The sequence below is a fragment of the Notothenia rossii genome, assembly GCF_949606895.1.
Source record: "Notothenia rossii genome assembly, chromosome: 12".
Lineage (NCBI taxonomy): Eukaryota > Metazoa > Chordata > Actinopteri > Perciformes > Nototheniidae > Notothenia > Notothenia rossii.
This window is the reverse complement of record NC_136911.1, coordinates 18197331-18214966: the sequence shown is the minus strand read 5'-3', so window position 1 is coordinate 18214966 and position 17636 is coordinate 18197331. Positions and strand designations below refer to the sequence as shown.

Here is a 17636-nt window from a genome sequence, read left to right as displayed (position 1 = left end):
AAAAATGCTTAAAAAAAATGTTTACTGTTGATATTACTGTTTAATATTGTGTTAAGAATGTTTATAACAGAAGACACAATGAATGTAATGAATGACAAACAAAAGATAAATACAAAAAATGTTTAGAAGAATAACTGATTATTAATTATTAATACAAATATATATTAAGAAAATGTATTAAGCTGTATGATTCATTTGTCATATTCTCCATCATACTGTAATTTACTCATCATTTAAAAAAAAAATTGCAACAGGGGGGTCCCCGCCAGACGATAATGCTATCCTTGTCCTGGTCCTTGGTCCTTGGCATTGCATCCTTGCATGGCATGCATCCTTGGCATGGCAAAGTTTGGGAACCCATGGGTTAAAGGACCTCTGACCAATTATGAGCATGCGTCAGACAATTAATCAACTCCTTGTCCTGAATGCAATCAGTGACAAGTGTTCCACTAATTAAATGTGTTTCTGAACAACAGGTGATCCAGACCGTCACTGCGGTGGATAAGGATGACTTTGCCAATGGACAGCGCTTCTCCTTCGCTTTGCCCAGCCAACTGCCGGTTAATCCCAACTTCACCCTGAAGGACAACGAAGGTAATCAAAGTAATCAATATGTTTGTTTGCATTTCTTATGAGTTTTGCACTGTGCCTCCAGGGCAGGGCTTCACACTCATTGCTCACATTTCAAGTTCCAATAAGCTGTACTGATTTCCCTCATACCTTCGAGGTGCAATGGAAATATGTCAACCGGTGGACATGCGGAGATTCAAATGCCACCGGGACCTACTCAAAGTCGGGTCTCGTGACACATAAGAGTCATAGAAGTTTTGGCGAGTTTGCTCATCGTGTTGTCAAATGGATTACTCCCTCTTTTACTCCCCCACTCCGGCGTGCCTTATTTTGTGCCGGCGCAAGGCCGACAGTAGATGTTACCATGGCAACCGTCTCAGTCTCAGGTGAATTCTCTCGCCGCTAAGATGGTCTGCAATCACGGGGCTTTTTGAAAGCTCTCAGCCAGAAGATCTCACAGATGCCCACTGAGAGGAGGAGTACACATCGCTCAGGTCTGTGAGGCGGAGAGAGAGGAAGGGAGCGCGAGAGAGATCAAAAAAATCAATTTGATAATAGGAGATAAGTCTGTTTTAGCCCTTGGTCCAGTTGCTTCCCACCAAAAGAAGACTTTACCTTGCCTTCTTCGACCATATTGAGTTAAGTCTGGCTGCGTTCATATAAGTGGCACTCAGAGACTTCCCTCACCTCCTGCCCACCTTTCGTCTTGAGGGGCGGAGAAATGTAAACAAAGCAAATATCGACTTCTACCATGCTGCCTCAAAGACCCACATCTCCTGCAGGACAAAACATTATCATATGAGAGGGTTAAATATGCTATGAATAGATCATTCAGCAGCAGTTTGTTTCTGTTTAACACGAAACCCAGTAGAACACACCCAATACATAGAAGTGTGATGGGATTCTTGTGAAGAGGAGTGGAATATTTGGTGATCTTTTTGGGGGTGTTTTTAGGCTTCGTATAAGACCTGGAGCCAAATTGACACAATTTATTTCCCAGCTATTGGAGATCTGCTATTTTGGCATCTCTTTCAGGGTTGTGAAAAACACGTGTTAATATTGTATATCTTTCTCCCTTGGTTTCCCTCGGGGTGTTGTTGAGATATACCTCCACTATTGCATGCAGAACATCTTTCACTGATTTGTCATATGCTGTGTTAGGAAATCACAGTGTGGAAAGCTAATAGAAGTTATCAATGAAAAAGTACTTGTTAACCAACAACAACCTGGCCATGTCGACTCAGAGCTGTTGCTCCTTGTTTGTTTTGCTTTCTGGATAGTAATGTGCTGTTTACACGAGAACGCAAACGGTTGTATCCGCTACTTTTCTTTTTCGTATAGCCCGTTCGTTCACACGAGGCCGTAACGGAAACGTGGAAACGGACCCCGCAAACGATAACGGGTCACAAGGTAGATAGATCTGCAAACGGAACGCTCTGGGGGGCCAAACGGCTCTGTGTGTACGTCCTATACGATCATTTCCTGATAACGGTTAAGCCATAGCCCCACCTCTCCCCACCTCTGCTGCTCACTGCTGTGGCATGGTCAGTAGCTACTGCTACTGCTACTGACCACGCTACAGATGTTAGTGCAACATCTACAGCTACTCTACCACAACCATCAGTAACAAGTGGACATGGAGAATTACATGAACTACATATTGCTAAATCCACCGCGGGGCATAAACAGAAGGGGGGTCTTCTTCGCTGCTTTTGGTGTATTTTGTGGCAGAAGTACAGCATCACTTACAGGCCCGGCATATGTACTACAGCGTCTCCAGCGCTCCCGAGCGGTCTCGTGTGAACGGAATACTTTTTTATATCGTATGCGTTAGCGTGTAAATGGGGTCTAAGATGTTTGCCGGGTTAGGGTTATTTTGTCCGTTATAAAGTTGGAAATTCAATTGAAATAATGTCCTCCATGGCGGTCATTCCCAGAACTTTCAATCAGAAGTTGTGGGTTTGATCCCAGCCCCTGCAGTCAACATGGTTATGCATCCTTGGGCAAGATACTTGAAAATCAGAAATGGCATGGCCAACTGTGTGAATGTTAGCTTCCCTGAGAGAGTGGCACATTGCGCTGTATGAAAATGGGGTGTGATGGGTGAATGATGGCTTGTAAATGTAAAGCATTTATAGGGGTTGTAAAGACTGGATAAAGTGCTACATAAATACTGTCAATTTACCATTTACTCTGTCAAAAGAGCCATCTGCTGCAAAATATTCCCAAAGCATTTGGGAGGAAACTTTTCTTTCTTGAAGGAGTGATAGAAGTTTTTTTTGCTCATCGTGTTTAAGTAATGGTGCCTTTCAGTTTGGATGAATATCATCCCACAAGATGTAGTTTTTCTCAAAATATATCTATGATATAATCCCATGTGGGATGGACGATGATGTGTCATGACACGGATATAAGAAATTGTTCAAACTTTTTGAATTTCCAAGGGAGAACTTAGAAAGAAAAGTGAAGTTTAAGAATGATATTGTGGTCTAAATTATTCCCTTAAGGATAAGCTGTCCTTCTGGAATAAATAGGCCATGTAACTAACAGTTTTTACTCTCTGTTTCTTCACAAGGCATACTTTATTTAACCAAGAGAGCTGTTAAAGAGCATGTTCTGATTTGGAGCCAGAGCCGGGCGGTAAGTTGACCACATGAAAGCCTCCAGTTTGTTCTGTTGACCACAAAGTGAGCTGCACTGGAGCAGTTAAATGTCTTGATCAAGGACACTATTTAAGCTGCTTTTACACAAGGAAAGTGGGTTCTGCTTCAAAAACGACACTCTCTCAAACACACGTGTACTATATGTTACATTCAGCAGTTTATGTATAAAAGAAAGTGCAATTCTTGAGTAAAAACATTATATTACAGTGATTACCTTGTTGCAGTGGTGCAGCAATGAGTCATGTTAAACCCCATGCCCCCGGGGACGGGTGCAAAACACAACAATATTCATGAAACTGTGTCTCAGGGCTTCTTAACATTTAACAACCTATCAGTGGCGAACCGTAAGGGCCTTCAAGGTATTTAATTATATAAATAAAATGTAATAAAATGTATGTAAAAGGAATAAATGAGAATCGTATCTGTGTTGTTGATCTGTAATATTACAGTGTTACGTTGATTTTGGTGTGTGTCTACAGAAGGTCCAGTTGTGATAGACACGGTTCGCCACTGCAACCTATTAATGTGTCATACCCACTTAACGGGAAGAAACTCAGCTAACTGAGGATATGAAACATTTTTACAAAAAACATTTATGTCAATAGGAGTAGTTTTCATATAGAGTGTATGGGAGCTTCCGGTTTTGGGCATGCTGGCTGCGCATCACTCTCATTCACCAATGGTAATGTTTCGATGGATCTAGGAAGTTCCCCTCGATTATATTGGTTATAACGGTTTAAAAGTGGTGTCAATCACCAAAATCGACCGATGGGTTCCAGAGATATGGCAAATACACCCAAATGACCCTAGAAGTGGGTATTTTTTTTTCTAAACCTCTCTAAAAAGGTCAGATTTAACTTGTTTTGCATCAATCTTGATACAGGGCACTCATTATATGTTATAGTTTGGGTTCCTAAAGCTTTTAGTCTCCGATTCCCATCATTCAAGGGTGGTTTTTCACTATAAGTGTTTTGTTTTTTTTTGGACGGAAACTATCATTTAAATGTTTTTACTATGTTCAATCTGAATTTACTTTAAAATAAAAACATCTATATTCATTCTGACGTTTCTATATCCAACTCACAGGCGTATCATTGCTTTGAGAAAAAAGATTGTTAATTTACCCCTTTTAGAAGTGAAGATATAGTCATTTGTCCTGGGCATGTCATTTTCGAGCCTGAGACCTGAAAAACAGGCTTGGGGTTTAACAGGTTAAAAACAAGAAATTAGCATTGTACTAGTTCCGGTTTAACTTTATTTTTGGTTAGTCTAAAATACTGTTGTACATATGTAGTATAGCCACAGTCATGAATTTCAGAAGCTTTAATGTGTCACAAACACAGTAGTTGCCAAAAAGTGTCTAAATGAGTCTATGAAACGTCATCAAGCCAAACATTAGCCGCCCTTAGCTTCGGCGGTGAAGTCATGAGGTCATGTAGTTTCTATGTATTTCTTGTCCACCTACAATAATTAGTAATTACTTGTCTCGAAGTTTCTCTTAGCCTATCCATACTTTTCCAAACACCAAAATCCCCCTGAATTTGAAGCTGCTGCCATCTCCAGTCACTTGGTGCCCGCATTTGCATTCACACTCCAAAGAGGTGTCGGAGTCATATAGCGTTCGGCTGCACTTGGGTATGAGAAGTTGCTGTGTTCACAATATATTTGTGGGAGAGAGCGAGAGAGAGGAACACAATGTACCATACTGTTGACTCCTGTGTCTGATAATTAAAGTAAGCTCTTCACACTCAGAGCTGCTTCTTTCTTTGTAGCGGACCAACAGTTGGTGGCTGCTCTGTGCCAGAGCCTAATACCTCCCTCTGTTGTTGTGCAACTGACGAAAATCCCTCTGTCACTCACACCACTAACTCTCTCATGACCTCCTTTCCTGCTCACTTCACAGTAAGCTCACAATGGGACTCATGGAACTTGGAGTTGGGTTGCTTTGTCCACAGTTTTTGCAGAAGGAAATACATATTTGGTAGTTTAAGAAAGTAATGACTATTATAGGAACTAGGGCTGTTTCCAAGGTTATACATAGGTCCTTCCCATTCTCCTAAACATGATATCTCAGGGACACCTGCAAGAAAATGTCTGAGAATTTAGCTTGACACACATCCACCTGACTCAAGAAAATAGAAATAATTTGATGTAGAAAGGAGGCCTCCCAAAATGCATGTTTGGCCAAAACTAATAATAATAATAATAAAAATAATGATGCATTTTATTTATGGGCGCCTTTCAAGGCTCTCAAGGACACCTTACAGAGCATAATTAAAAACAAGCAACAAAGAAGATCACACAGTAATACAAGACTTAAAACAAATACTTAAAAACAACAATCAGTTTAGAAAAATTATTAAGATATTGAATATGCCAGTTTAAAAAGGTGTGTTTTCAGCCTGGATTTGAAAGTTGATAGTGAGTCCATATTGCAGATGTCTTGTGGGAGAGAGTTCCAGAGACGGGGTGCAGAGTGGCTGAAGGCTCTTGACCCCATGCTGGTCAGGCGGGCAGAAGGTACAGTGAGTAGGAAGGCAGAGGAGGATCAGAGGGCACGAGAGGGAGTGTAGGTGTGAAGGAATTCAGAGAGATATGGAGGTGCAAGAGTGTGAAGGGCCTTGAAGGTGAGGAGCAACACTTTAAAATCTATGCGGTATTTAACGGGCAGCCAATGGAGTTGTTGGAGAACCGGAGTGATATGATTAATGGAAGGTGTTCTGGTAATGATACGGGCGGCTGAGTTTTGGACTAGTTGAAGCTTACGCAGGGATTTGTGAGGAAGACCAGAGAGGATGGAGTTGCAATAATCAATACGGGATGTAACGAGGGCGTGGATGAGGATGGCGGTGCTGTTGGGTGTAAGTGATGGGCGGAGGCGGTTAATATTGCGGAGGTGGAAGTAAGCAGATCGAGTGATGTTGTTGATGTGAGCTTCAAATGATAATGTGCTGTCAAGGATGACACCCAGACTCTTAACTTGGGGGGAGGGTGGGACTGTGGAATTGTCAATAGTGAGGAAAAATGTGTCAGTTTTGGCCAGAGTGGATTTGGAGCCAACTAAGAGAAACTCAGTTTTATCACTGTTTAGTTTTAAAAAGTTGGATGAGAACCAGGATTTGATTTCCAGTAAGCAGTCAGAAAGGGCAGTGGGGGGGAGAGTGGAAGTGGGTTTGGTGGAGAAATAGAGCTGGGTGTCATCCGCGTAGCAGTGAAATTGGATTGCGTATTTTCTGAAGATATGGCCGAGAGGTAGAAGGTAGATGATAAATAGGAGGGGGCCCAAGACAGAACCCTGAGGAACACCAGTGAAGACTGGATGGGAATGTGATTTGAAGTGTTTGAGTCGGACAAAGTGAGTACGGCCGGAGAGGAAGGATCTAAACCAGGTGTGGGATGTGCCAGTGATACCAATGGAAGACAATCTGTCAAGGAGGATGTGGTGTGAGATTGTGTCAAAGGCTGCAGTCAGGTCAAGGAGGATGAGTATGGATAAGAGCCCAGAGTCAGCCGCTACCAGGAGATCGTTTGTGATTGTAACCATGGCCGTCTCTGTACTGTGTGAGGAGCGGAAACCAGACTGAAATTCTTCAAAAAGATTATTGTTGTTCAGATGAGTGTGGACTTGGGCTGCAACAGTTCTTTCGAGTATCTTGGAGAGAAATGGTAAATTAGAGATTGGGCGGAAATTATTCAAGTTGTAGGGGTCCGCACCTGGTTTCTTGAGAATAGGGGTTATTGCACCTGTTTTGAGGGATGAGGGGACGAGACCAGAGGTAAGGGAGGAGTGAATTATGTCGGTAATTAAAGCGGAGAGAGAAGGTAGACATGCTTTAACGAGGTGGGTAGGAAGGGGGTAAAGCTGGCAGGTGGATGATTTGGATTTACGAATGAGATTTGATAGTTCAGTGACAGTGAGAAGTTCGAAGCTGGATAGTGGGGAGGAGAGGGGAGCATACGGAGTTGAGTGAAGTGATGTGTAGCTAGAAGAGGTCAGTTGCTGATGAATATTTTTTATTTTGGCCTTGAAAAAACTGAACACTCATACAATTATTCATATGCCTATGAAAAAATAATATATTTATGCTGTAGTAAATGCATTCGCTACTTCATTGTGAAATATGTATAGTTTTGTAAATTGCAGAGATATTCTCATCAAAGAAAAAAATTAAAGAGAGCGGAAAATAGTATACGTGTGTTGACTCAGAAGGGAGAACTTGAAATAAGAAAAGTTGCATCTGCATAAAGACATTAAAATGGTCACAGAAAACATGACCAGAATTTAGGAAATAAAGTTATCAGATATCACATTTGTTAACAGCTATCGTGTGTTGAGCTAAGTCAGATCAGCCTCATTGTTGAGTATCCATTGTAGGCTAAAAACTGAAAACACAGATCCATCCGTAGATGAAGATCAAGGCCTGTCTCTTTCTGCAGAACTGTGATCTTTGTTTGCGGAGATGAAGTCAATGCTCTTCCGAGTTATCTTGCAGACAGTTGATGCGGGTAAAGTGCTCAATGTGCTGCATTAAATGAAGGTCAAATTCCTTCAGCATAATAGGCACCACTAAAGCTGCAAAACAAGCGGGATGCTTCTGCAGGAAAGCACTTTGCAACAAACCTGTTCTGGTAAAAGCCCTTTAAATATATACTGCTTTACAATGACTGAAAATCGAAACACATCTTTGATCTTCTTATCTGTCACGTTGTGATGACATTTGCTTCTAAAAAGGCAATTAAACAGGGGCTGTGATCTCTAAATAAGCCACATACTTAAATAGATCAATTGGTTTCTTAAGGAGTCTTCTTCCAGTGTACATGGAGAAGACCTTATCATTTTACAGTTAATCAGCGGTGTTAAAAGAAGCGCTGTCAAGCCATTGATATGTGGGACGTTTAATTAGCTTTTATGCCATTCACACTTTACTTGCATAGGCGGTGTTTCTGCTAGATTCCCAAACAGTGTGTTATGTGCTGAAACGGCATAGATTGGGTGAAAAGGGCAGAGCAGCTTGCTTTCGTTAAAACTTCCAGACAGCTATCTATTGTCAGACTCCATGGTGTTTGATAAGCCTTCCTATTATTTAAAGTTCAGAGATGTCCCTATTCAGTGTTTATGATTTCAAGATTCCTTTATTATAAATAAATATATATTTGTTTATGATAGGGCTATCAAAATGTTTGCACTAACGATTAACCTGAAAACTTGAATGTGCTAAAACATTTTAGCACATTCTTTAATGTTTTAATAAAATGTAATGAAGTGTGTGTGTGTGTGTGTGTGTGTGTGTGTGTGTGTGTGTGTGTGTGTGTGTGTGTGTGTGTGTGTGTGTGTGTGTGTGTGTGTGTGTGTGTGTGTGTGTGTGTGTGTGTGTGTGTGTGTGTGTGTGTGTGTGTGTGTGTGTGTGTGTGTGTGTGTGTGTGTGTGTGTGTGTGTGTGTGTGTGTGTGTGTGCATCACGGAAGGTGTGAACCAATTTCGTTCCGCACAACAGAGGAAAATAATAACAGTACTCTGCAGACCTCTTTGATTGTTACAGCACAACATACTGTACTGTCCAAACCATAATTAACTGAATACACAAAAACACAACCTTATGAAACAAACCACACTGACAGTGTAATTTTGCTGTTTCTGATCACTAAGTGCTATCTGTAGTCACTGCTGGGGGGTGTTTTGTAAAGCTAAGCATTACTGAGTCAGACTAATCCTGATTGAATGCAGGAGCTTCTTTTAAAAAGGTGATTGCTGCATTTGTCTTTAATCTGCTGATTGTTATTCTGCATGAAAGGCCTGTTATTACCGCACCAAAGTATATATAAGTGTTTGGACAAAACTGCACTACAGACCTACATTCAAAACTATCAAAAAAAATGACATGTAACGTTACTTATTTGTCCTTTTCTCTTCAAACATTCTGTTTGGTATATTACTTTTTGGGTTATGCAAGTCTCTATTAAGTTATTTTGATAAATTAAAGTATTTTTCATTTCAAAATGTTATTGAATGCCATTTTCAGCATTTCAAAAACAGAGATTTGCTCAGTTTTCTATCATCAAACATTTATACATTCTGTTTTTTATGAGAAATACCTGAAGCACCTACACAGTAGAATTGATTTGTTCCTTTGCATCCTGAACAACATTAGTTTAGAACCTTTACAACTTGACCAACTTTATATTCTGCTCCACGGTGTATGTCGTGCTCTAAGTGGCAGCTGGAGAATAGCTTCGTGTTGAATCCCATACACGGCACCTACACACACCCACCCAGGTTCACACAGAATCAGCTCAGAGCATGTGTAGGCAAGTGTGAAGTCTGCAGAGAGGCTGATGTGTCTATTGTTGGGGTATTTTTGGATTCCATTTTTAAATAACACATATGTTCAACAATGAGTCGGCTTCTTGTCAAAGGGTAATTGCATTCACTATAAAATAAGTTTCTTGAATGAATTCAATCTAAATGTTGTTCGACTTCGTTTATTGTGTCGTTTGCAACTCAAAATAAGGGATGTTATGGTTTGATACCGTTATAACGGCTTCATTGTCTTTTCATAACAGTAATAAAATGATTATAATCAAATCAAGTATTTGCCAATTTTATTATCTCATGCTGTGAAATCCCACTTATCTTCATATCTTGACATGGAGATACAGGAATGCATATAGATCAAACAGTTATGCAAGTGATCATGCTAATGCTTCTGAAGAACGTGAAAAACATTGAGTTGATTTTCCAGTTGCTGGCTTAACAAACTCAGTGCACAGGGAATTCCAAATGACTGACTAGAACCTCCAAAACATGCATATGAATGCCATTTTATGTGACTCCAAATTTGATTGCTAGTGGTGTGCAAAAATAACACGGATCAGAATGTGCAGGATCGTTTCAAATGAAGTGTGAAATGCTCCTAAAAGCATATTTCCCCTCATTTCCTAGGCGGTTACCTACCTCGCACTGCGGGTAGCGTCACATGCTGTCAGAACACGTTAAGCGTGCTACCTCCTGCAGTCTCTGCTCTTATGAGGCTGCAGATTGCCCACCTCACTGCGGCATTAATCAACAAACGCACAGCTCTCCTGCAGCCACCTGCGCCGAGCGTGGCTGAATGTGAAATTAGTCGTAATTGATGTGCACTTCCTCGTGGTGCTCTGTACAAGGACCTGTGCTGCCGTGGGTCTCTGCTTCAAAGTGCAGGCTGTGACGGAGAACACACCGCCCTGGTTGTCTCTCTTTGACTCAGCTCACACACACACAACCTCCTCCATTCACCCCCCTCTTCTCCTCTCATCCTCCGACTCCCCATCTCTCCTCCTTGCAATTTGCATCTTGCACACTGCACTCCCTCTCTCACACCCCCCCTCCACCCCATCTGCTTGCTGATACGGTGATACTGCGAGTCTGACTTAATAAAGCTTGAAGTACATGTTGTCATTCCAACTGTCGATCATTGTAATTATTCATAGATAGAGCAGAGATTGGAGTGGGAGGCGAGGTCTCAGAGCAGCAGAATGATGCAGCGGCAGAGGTGTTTTTCGCTGGGTGGCGAAGTGAAAGGTTGCCCTGTGCACGATTCAGCATTTTCCCAACTCGGAATATCTTTTGTGTTTATTTATCGTGTCATCTAGTCAGTCAGTCATGTGAGGCCAAGTTAAAAAGGAACAGTTTGCCTTGAATTTTGCTGGTTTTTAGTACGTACTGTGGTAATACTCTCTATTGTCCATAAGCCATGCTAATTGGACACTTCTCAAATATAAACATGGGGATTTCCTGCTGAGGTAACCCCTCGCTAAGAGCCTACACACACCTGTAAAGATTGTATGTCAAACTCTTAATGGCTAATCCTCAGTCCAGTGTGAACTGTTGCTGTAAGCTTCTTAGCATGCATTTCTTAACCAAAGTGAAATAAGCTTGTTGCGAAGGAAAATACTGAACAGCTGCTATTTTTGCGCTGACGCCCCAGTTATAAATTAGACCATTTGTTTGGTTGCAGTTTGTAAGCCAAAACAAAAGCCAAAATGTGTCTTGCATCTGTTATTGTTACAGTCTGAGTCTGAAGGAGACAAGGCTGCTTACGTGGGCTACAGTATAGAGGACATTGTGAAGTAGTCTGTACAGTATGTTATAGATGTCCTAGCTTTTTATAAAAGTCCATCTGAGAGGGACAACAAGCAAAACACAATCCTTTCCATTCCACCTTTTTTGTGTATACAAGAGTTGCCTCCGTGTTTATTTACTTCTTCCTCTGCAGAATCATCTCATAAAACCTTGCTCTCGGGTTCCCTTGTTTGTGTTTTCTTCTTTACAAATGTAGCACTTTTATCTCTGTTTATCTACCTGACACGTTCCCTTAGACGTCTTTTCTGCGCGAGCCCAAGGTGAAACTGCTCTTTTGCAGCGCATTAAAAATAGTAAACCAACTACTTTGAAATGAATTAGCCTTTGCACACAGCGAAGCCGTAGTTTGAATTAAACCAGCTTGAGATACTTCAACAGCAAAAATCACAATTCACAATGGGAAATGTGCTTTATTGGATTATTTTATTTTTGTTTGGCTGAAGATTGGTACCCTTGAACCCAATGTCAGTCTGTTTATTTTTTTTCCGCTGGCTTCAATCAAATCAAGCTTCTGTTGCACTGTATCTAAATGCTTTTAACGTTGCTTTATGTTGAAATGTGCTGTATAAATAAACCTGCGTTGCCTAGACGAAAAAGATAATTGCAGGTCTTCTCAATTGAGAAGAAAGAGGAAATCAACAATTAGACATTTAGGCCAAGGGGTCTAATTTCCCTAAACATGTTTTTTTTTATAATTATAGACAGCTCGGCCAGCATCATTGCCAGGCGGAGGCGCTTCAACCAGCAGACCCAGGAGCTGTACGAGCTGCCCATCGTGGTTTGGGACGGCGGGGAGCCCTCTCTGAGCGGCACCAGCACCCTGACCCTGAGGGTGTGCCCGTGCCAACGCCATGGCAAGGTCCGGATGTGCCAAGGCGAGGCGTTCCTCTCCTCCGCGGGGCTCAGCACCGGAGCACTGATCGCCATCCTGCTGTGCATCGTCATCCTGCTGGGTAAGTAAGGACAGCCACAGCAGGGGAGGGGAGGGGAGGGGGCGCCCGGGGCCAAATATCCTGAGGGCATGGACACAGGATGTGAACCATAGAGGAGCAGCGAAGGGTGGAAGGGGGTTTTTGACAAGGGCAGAGGAGGAGAGAGGGATGAAAAGACGTGCGGGGACACAGGGAGAATTAAGAATGAGGGTGAAAAGAGTTGGAGAGGGCAGAGGTGGAAGTAAAAGAAAAGGAAATAAAGGACAGAGGAGAAGGACACAGAAGGAGTAGGTTGGAGGAGAGGTGGGAACAAAGACAGCCAAAAATGGAGACTGCAGGGTCGAATGTGTGATTCACACAACTGAGAAAGAATGAACCTACAGTGGTTGGAGGGTGGAACTTGGATTTAAGAGCGAGCCAGGATTCATGTGCAGACAGGCGGCTTGAAATCAGGAAATCAGATTATACTTAAATCACATTTGTTGGCAATTCGATCCATATGTGCTCTTTTACTACGCATCTCAATCTTCCTCCCACACGTTTAACATCTCATGTTGTGACTGAGGAGAAGCATGCGGGAATGTGGTGACAGCCAATAAAGAGACAGATTTTGGACTTGTTCTGCACCATGACTCCATTAGGCAGGAGTGGCAGCAGCAAGTAAACACGCCTTCAGTCAATGAGTACGTGTGTCTTGTTACCATAGCAACCAGTCCTGCCAAAGTGATTATAAATAAATGTTTAAAACATCTTGACACTTCGAATGTCAGCGTTTGGGGTGGAAGACGTTGGAAAGATGGTGCAAAATCCAAGGTCAAATATAGCAGAAGTCCAAACAAATCTCCTGTCAGAGCATGCCTCTGCAAACCAAACCGCAGCAGGACATGATTTGACAAAACTGTCGAACAACACGCCTCAGCCTATCTGCTCTCCCTCCTCTCTTCAGTGATTGTCTCTGGACATTAGCGCGTGAAGGTTATGCATATTCATACTTGCTGTTTCCTCCTCCATGCCAAAGCCTCTGGCTGCGGCGAACAAAAGGCCATCACCGCTGTTCGGAGTGAGAGACACACGCTGAATCTGTAATCACCAACAGATACTAGTTAGGACAGAGAGAGATAAACAGCAAGAGGCAGGATATGATCACACTTCTTTTTTTCGTGTTGCATTGCGGTTCACACTTTCCAGTAACAAGTGAGGAGTCTCACGCTCGGCTCATATACTGGACAGAGGTCTGAAATCCTGTCACCTCATATTACACATTTTGTTATTGGGTTGCGGGCGAAATAAATCAGATTTCACTCCATTTAACACCCCATCATTTGACTTGACCGTACAATTGTTTCATTATTCCCCATCTCTGGTGTTCATAGCAGAAAGATATAGCGGAATGTGGGTGTCTTGGGGTAACGCATGCTTATTATCTGCACTGTCCCCAGTTGTTTGCCTGTCATGCATTTCTCTCACTGCACTACAAGGCTCAGTATCAACCCTCAATACTTAATGGGCTCATTTACACCTGGTATTAACATGGGTCCCCCTTATTAAGCCTGCACCAACTCAGAAAGGGATACAAATATAAATCTCTTAGCTGACTTCACACATGACTTGCACAACATAAAATATTGTCAAGAAAAAACATTATGGATGAATTCAAGTGACTTTGTACCAACACAGACCAAATACTAATGGCAATTGTAATATATTTTATTTTAGTAAAAAGGTAATTTTAGGAAATTACCCATAGCCATGTGCATAAGTGTGCACTGAAAAAGTGAATTTTGTAATCACATCCTCTTTTAATATGGTATAATAACTGGTCCCTCAGTCTAATCTTCCATAACAAGGAGACATGTAGCATGGATGAGACTCCTGCAATGGCTCCTGCTGCAGAAATACATATCGGCTGACTGGGGTAATACTGTCTGGTGCCATAAGTGGTGTAGTGAGTACCAGTTAGACCTCTACCAGCCCTGGTGAGGCAAATGAAATGACCTGAATGGACCATCGAGGGAGCATTAATGTAAAGGGTGTAATACAATATGGTGTGCACAGTGGATGGGAATAGACAGCAAATACAAGCAGACCACAAACTTTGGAAACTGCAGTTTGGCATATGGAATGCTGTTCAATATTAAGGCGGTATTAAGTGAGTCATTATTTTCATACCGAAAAGAGTAGCCAAATAAAAAGTAGCTGAGAAATGTATTGAAAAGCCAAAAATTCTGTATTTCCTAGTTCTGCTGACAATGATTTACCCAGCAGATTCTCAAATCCTAACATTGTTTAATTGGTTTCCCATAACTGGTTAAACAATAAGCACTGTCCCACAGAAATTGTGTTTTTCACCTTCTCCAACCCCACTTGAGGTAAAGTGAATCTGTTTTAGTTTTTTTGTATAGTTTAATCACATGCAGGTTAGGGGACATTTCATTAAAAACACAGACGAGGAAGCGCACTGAACAATGAAAGATATGTAGATAGATGTGTGTATAATAACATAATAAGTCATAAGGTGTTTAAGGGAACAGTCAAACAAATTGTTGTGCCTAATGGAAAATGTTACTTTCTTGCATTCCACGTGTAATGTCCCATTATATAACTGCCACTCTTGTTTTGAGGGAAATGCATCATGGCCTCAAGTGGTGCAGTTACTGGAATGAGTTTTGGGGTTCCACCCTGCGGTTAAAGCATGAAGAAGTAGCTGTGGGTGTATGAACCCAGACTTTATAAATTGGGCAAATAATTACATTTGAAGACTATACAAATCATAAGGAGAATAAACACATAATTGTTCAGTTTTGAAGTTCCTAAACCTACATCTATGTTTTGTTAAACCCTAATCCTATTTTAAAGTAATAGAAGTATTCAATATATTTTCTGTCCTACCCTAGTCTCTAACTCTTATGTAAAGTAGTAGGGAACAACATCTATGTGTTGTCAATCCTAGTCCCTAACCCTACTTTAAAGTAGTAGTGGACTACATCTATCGTTTTCAGTCTATTCTGGTACATTTCATCAGTTCTGCCACAGTTTGAGTGGGATTATTCACACCTGCCTCAGAGAACTGAGAAAGAATCGGCTGCAGGGTTTAACTAAACAGCTGAAGCTTGGTGTAAACACACCTTTAGTCTGCTCCGAGGCTTAAGTCGTCTTTGAAATTGCTTTACAGTATGCCTCTCTCTCTCCATACTCTCTACAATATGTATACAACAAATGTGTTGCTTGAATAAATACAGTAGATTAGTCAAATGCATCAGTGCATCCTTGACGTTATGAAAGCCTCTACCTCTACCTCCTCTTAATCCAAAAACCACCTTCATGTCTCTCTGTTGAGCTCTCACCTTGAATGTGTTACGTCTCACCCCAGAGGCTGATCATAACTTTGGTGCTATTTACAGTATATAAATAAACCTTATAACAGTTTTTTATTCAATAACAGTGTATATTCATCTGTTTTTATTCATACCCCTGCAGGAACGCTGATATAGCTCTGTGGTCTGTTAATGCAGCATATTGAACTCCTTTTAGATATTGCACTAATGTACAAATGTACTCTGATTCTATAAGCTTTTCATTAGATATATGTCACTGTTAACATCCTGCAGAAAGGTCATTATTAACAAAAAAAGCCCTTCAAGATAACTCTCATTAGATGTACGAACAAGTTCCAAGCTGTATGTAGCATGTCATCAAATATTCCTCGGCTTCATGACTTCATTAGCAGATGGAAAAGATATTTCACACTGGAAGCTACTTAGCTTTCATTGTGCTATATTTTCTCTAATGTGTCACAACAAGCTCATTATTTCCACGTGGAACTCAAAGATGAGATATTCTTCCATATATTGTCACATGTTCACTTGATATTCACTGGCTGTTTAAGCTGGATGTTAGATGAAATGTTCCGCAGATAATGGTAATGTGTGTATTGTCATCATCTCAACAGCTTGTATTCAAAGTAATATCACAGCCTTTGCTAATGTCAGCTAATGTGCTTTATCGATTTACAAATCTTCAACGCTTGGCTAGTTTTAGTGTCCTGAGGGAAAAACAGATAAATATGCACAAAATGTCAGCTTGTGTTCACTTCCAACGTTTCTGTAATGTGATAGTCTTCTGCTAAGCACTTTGTCAATTTAATTGTTGTGAAAAGCAATTTTCTGACTGTTGACTATAATCCAGAGTTATTACATATTTGAGTTTATTGTACGAAGTTAAATACTGGAATAATGCTCAGACGTTGCAACCTATTGATTTTTGAGGGATATTATCCTCACCACTGTTAATTGAAACAAAGAACGCTTCTCTTTTGCAGCCATTGTGGTTCTCTTCATCACACTGAGGCGGAGCAAGAAGGAGCCGCTTATAATCTCTGAAGAGGACATCCGAGAGAACGTAGTCACGTATGACGATGAGGGCGGAGGCGAGGAGGACACCGAGGCCTTCGACATCATCGCCCTTCGTAACCCCGCTGCCGCCGAGGAATTCAAGTTCCGACGGGACATTCGGCCGGAGAAAAGAAAACACTGCGCGCTCAACCGCAGCCACCGGGCCGTAGCAGTGGAGCTGGATGAGTCGGATGTGCACGAGTTTATCAGGCAGAGACTGGTGGAGGCCGACATGGATACCAGCGTGCCGCCTTACGACTCTCTCCAGACCTACGCCTACGAGGGCCAGGGCTCCCCCACGGGCTCCGTCAGCCCTTTAGACACTCCCGGAACACAATCAGAGCAGGATTATAACTACCTAGACAACTGGGGGCCCCAGTTCCAGAAACTGGCAGAACTCTACGCAGAGGCAGAGTCAGAGTCAGAGGTGACCGCCTAGTCTGGGATAGCCCTCCTGTTTGAAATACATTTTTCAAAAAGCGAACTATACGAACAAACAGATGCTTTCAAACTGTTCCGGTGGTTTACAACTGTTGAACTAAAAAGACTGCTCTATTTTTTTTTTTCATTTTGTCAATTTGAGCCGTTCATCTGGAAGTATCGAAATAGATTTTGAGAGTGAAGAACAACAATATGGGGGGAGAAGGATATTTTCCTTGGTGTATATTTTTTATTGCTCAATAAAGTCCTGAAATCCATATGAGTGGATATGTGAAAAAATATTGCAAGTTTGTCTTCTTCCTCCACAAATGGATACGCAGTGCAGCATTCGGTTAAGATTATCATGGTGGGAGGCATCTCTAAAGTGTTTACGTTCCACCAAGAAGAGGATAATGCTGAATCTGCCAAATGCACAATAATGACACCTCCACTCGATAACATGTTTGTAAGGCACATTTTGTTTTTTGGCAAAAGGGTAGGCAAGCCAACGATTATTATACAATGCAACTTACCGTTAACAA

The 17636-nt window shown here is 41.5% G+C and overlaps 1 protein-coding gene across 2 annotated transcripts in view; it reads left to right on the top strand.

The window, feature by feature from the left end:
* The window catches only part of LOC307026122 (cadherin-18), a 75134-nt gene extending 57746 nt beyond the window's left edge, over positions 1-17388 (top strand). For both annotated transcript variants that reach the window (XM_079661267.1, XM_079661268.1), the window contains exons 10-12: positions 477-594; positions 12053-12304; positions 16602-17388. In XM_079661267.1, coding sequence (XP_079517393.1) covers positions 477-594; positions 12053-12304; positions 16602-17113 — 882 coding nt within the window. In that variant the 3' untranslated portion in view covers positions 17114-17388. The remainder of the gene's footprint in view (positions 1-476; positions 595-12052; positions 12305-16601) is intronic.
* The last annotated feature ends 248 nt before the right edge of the window (positions 17389-17636 follow it).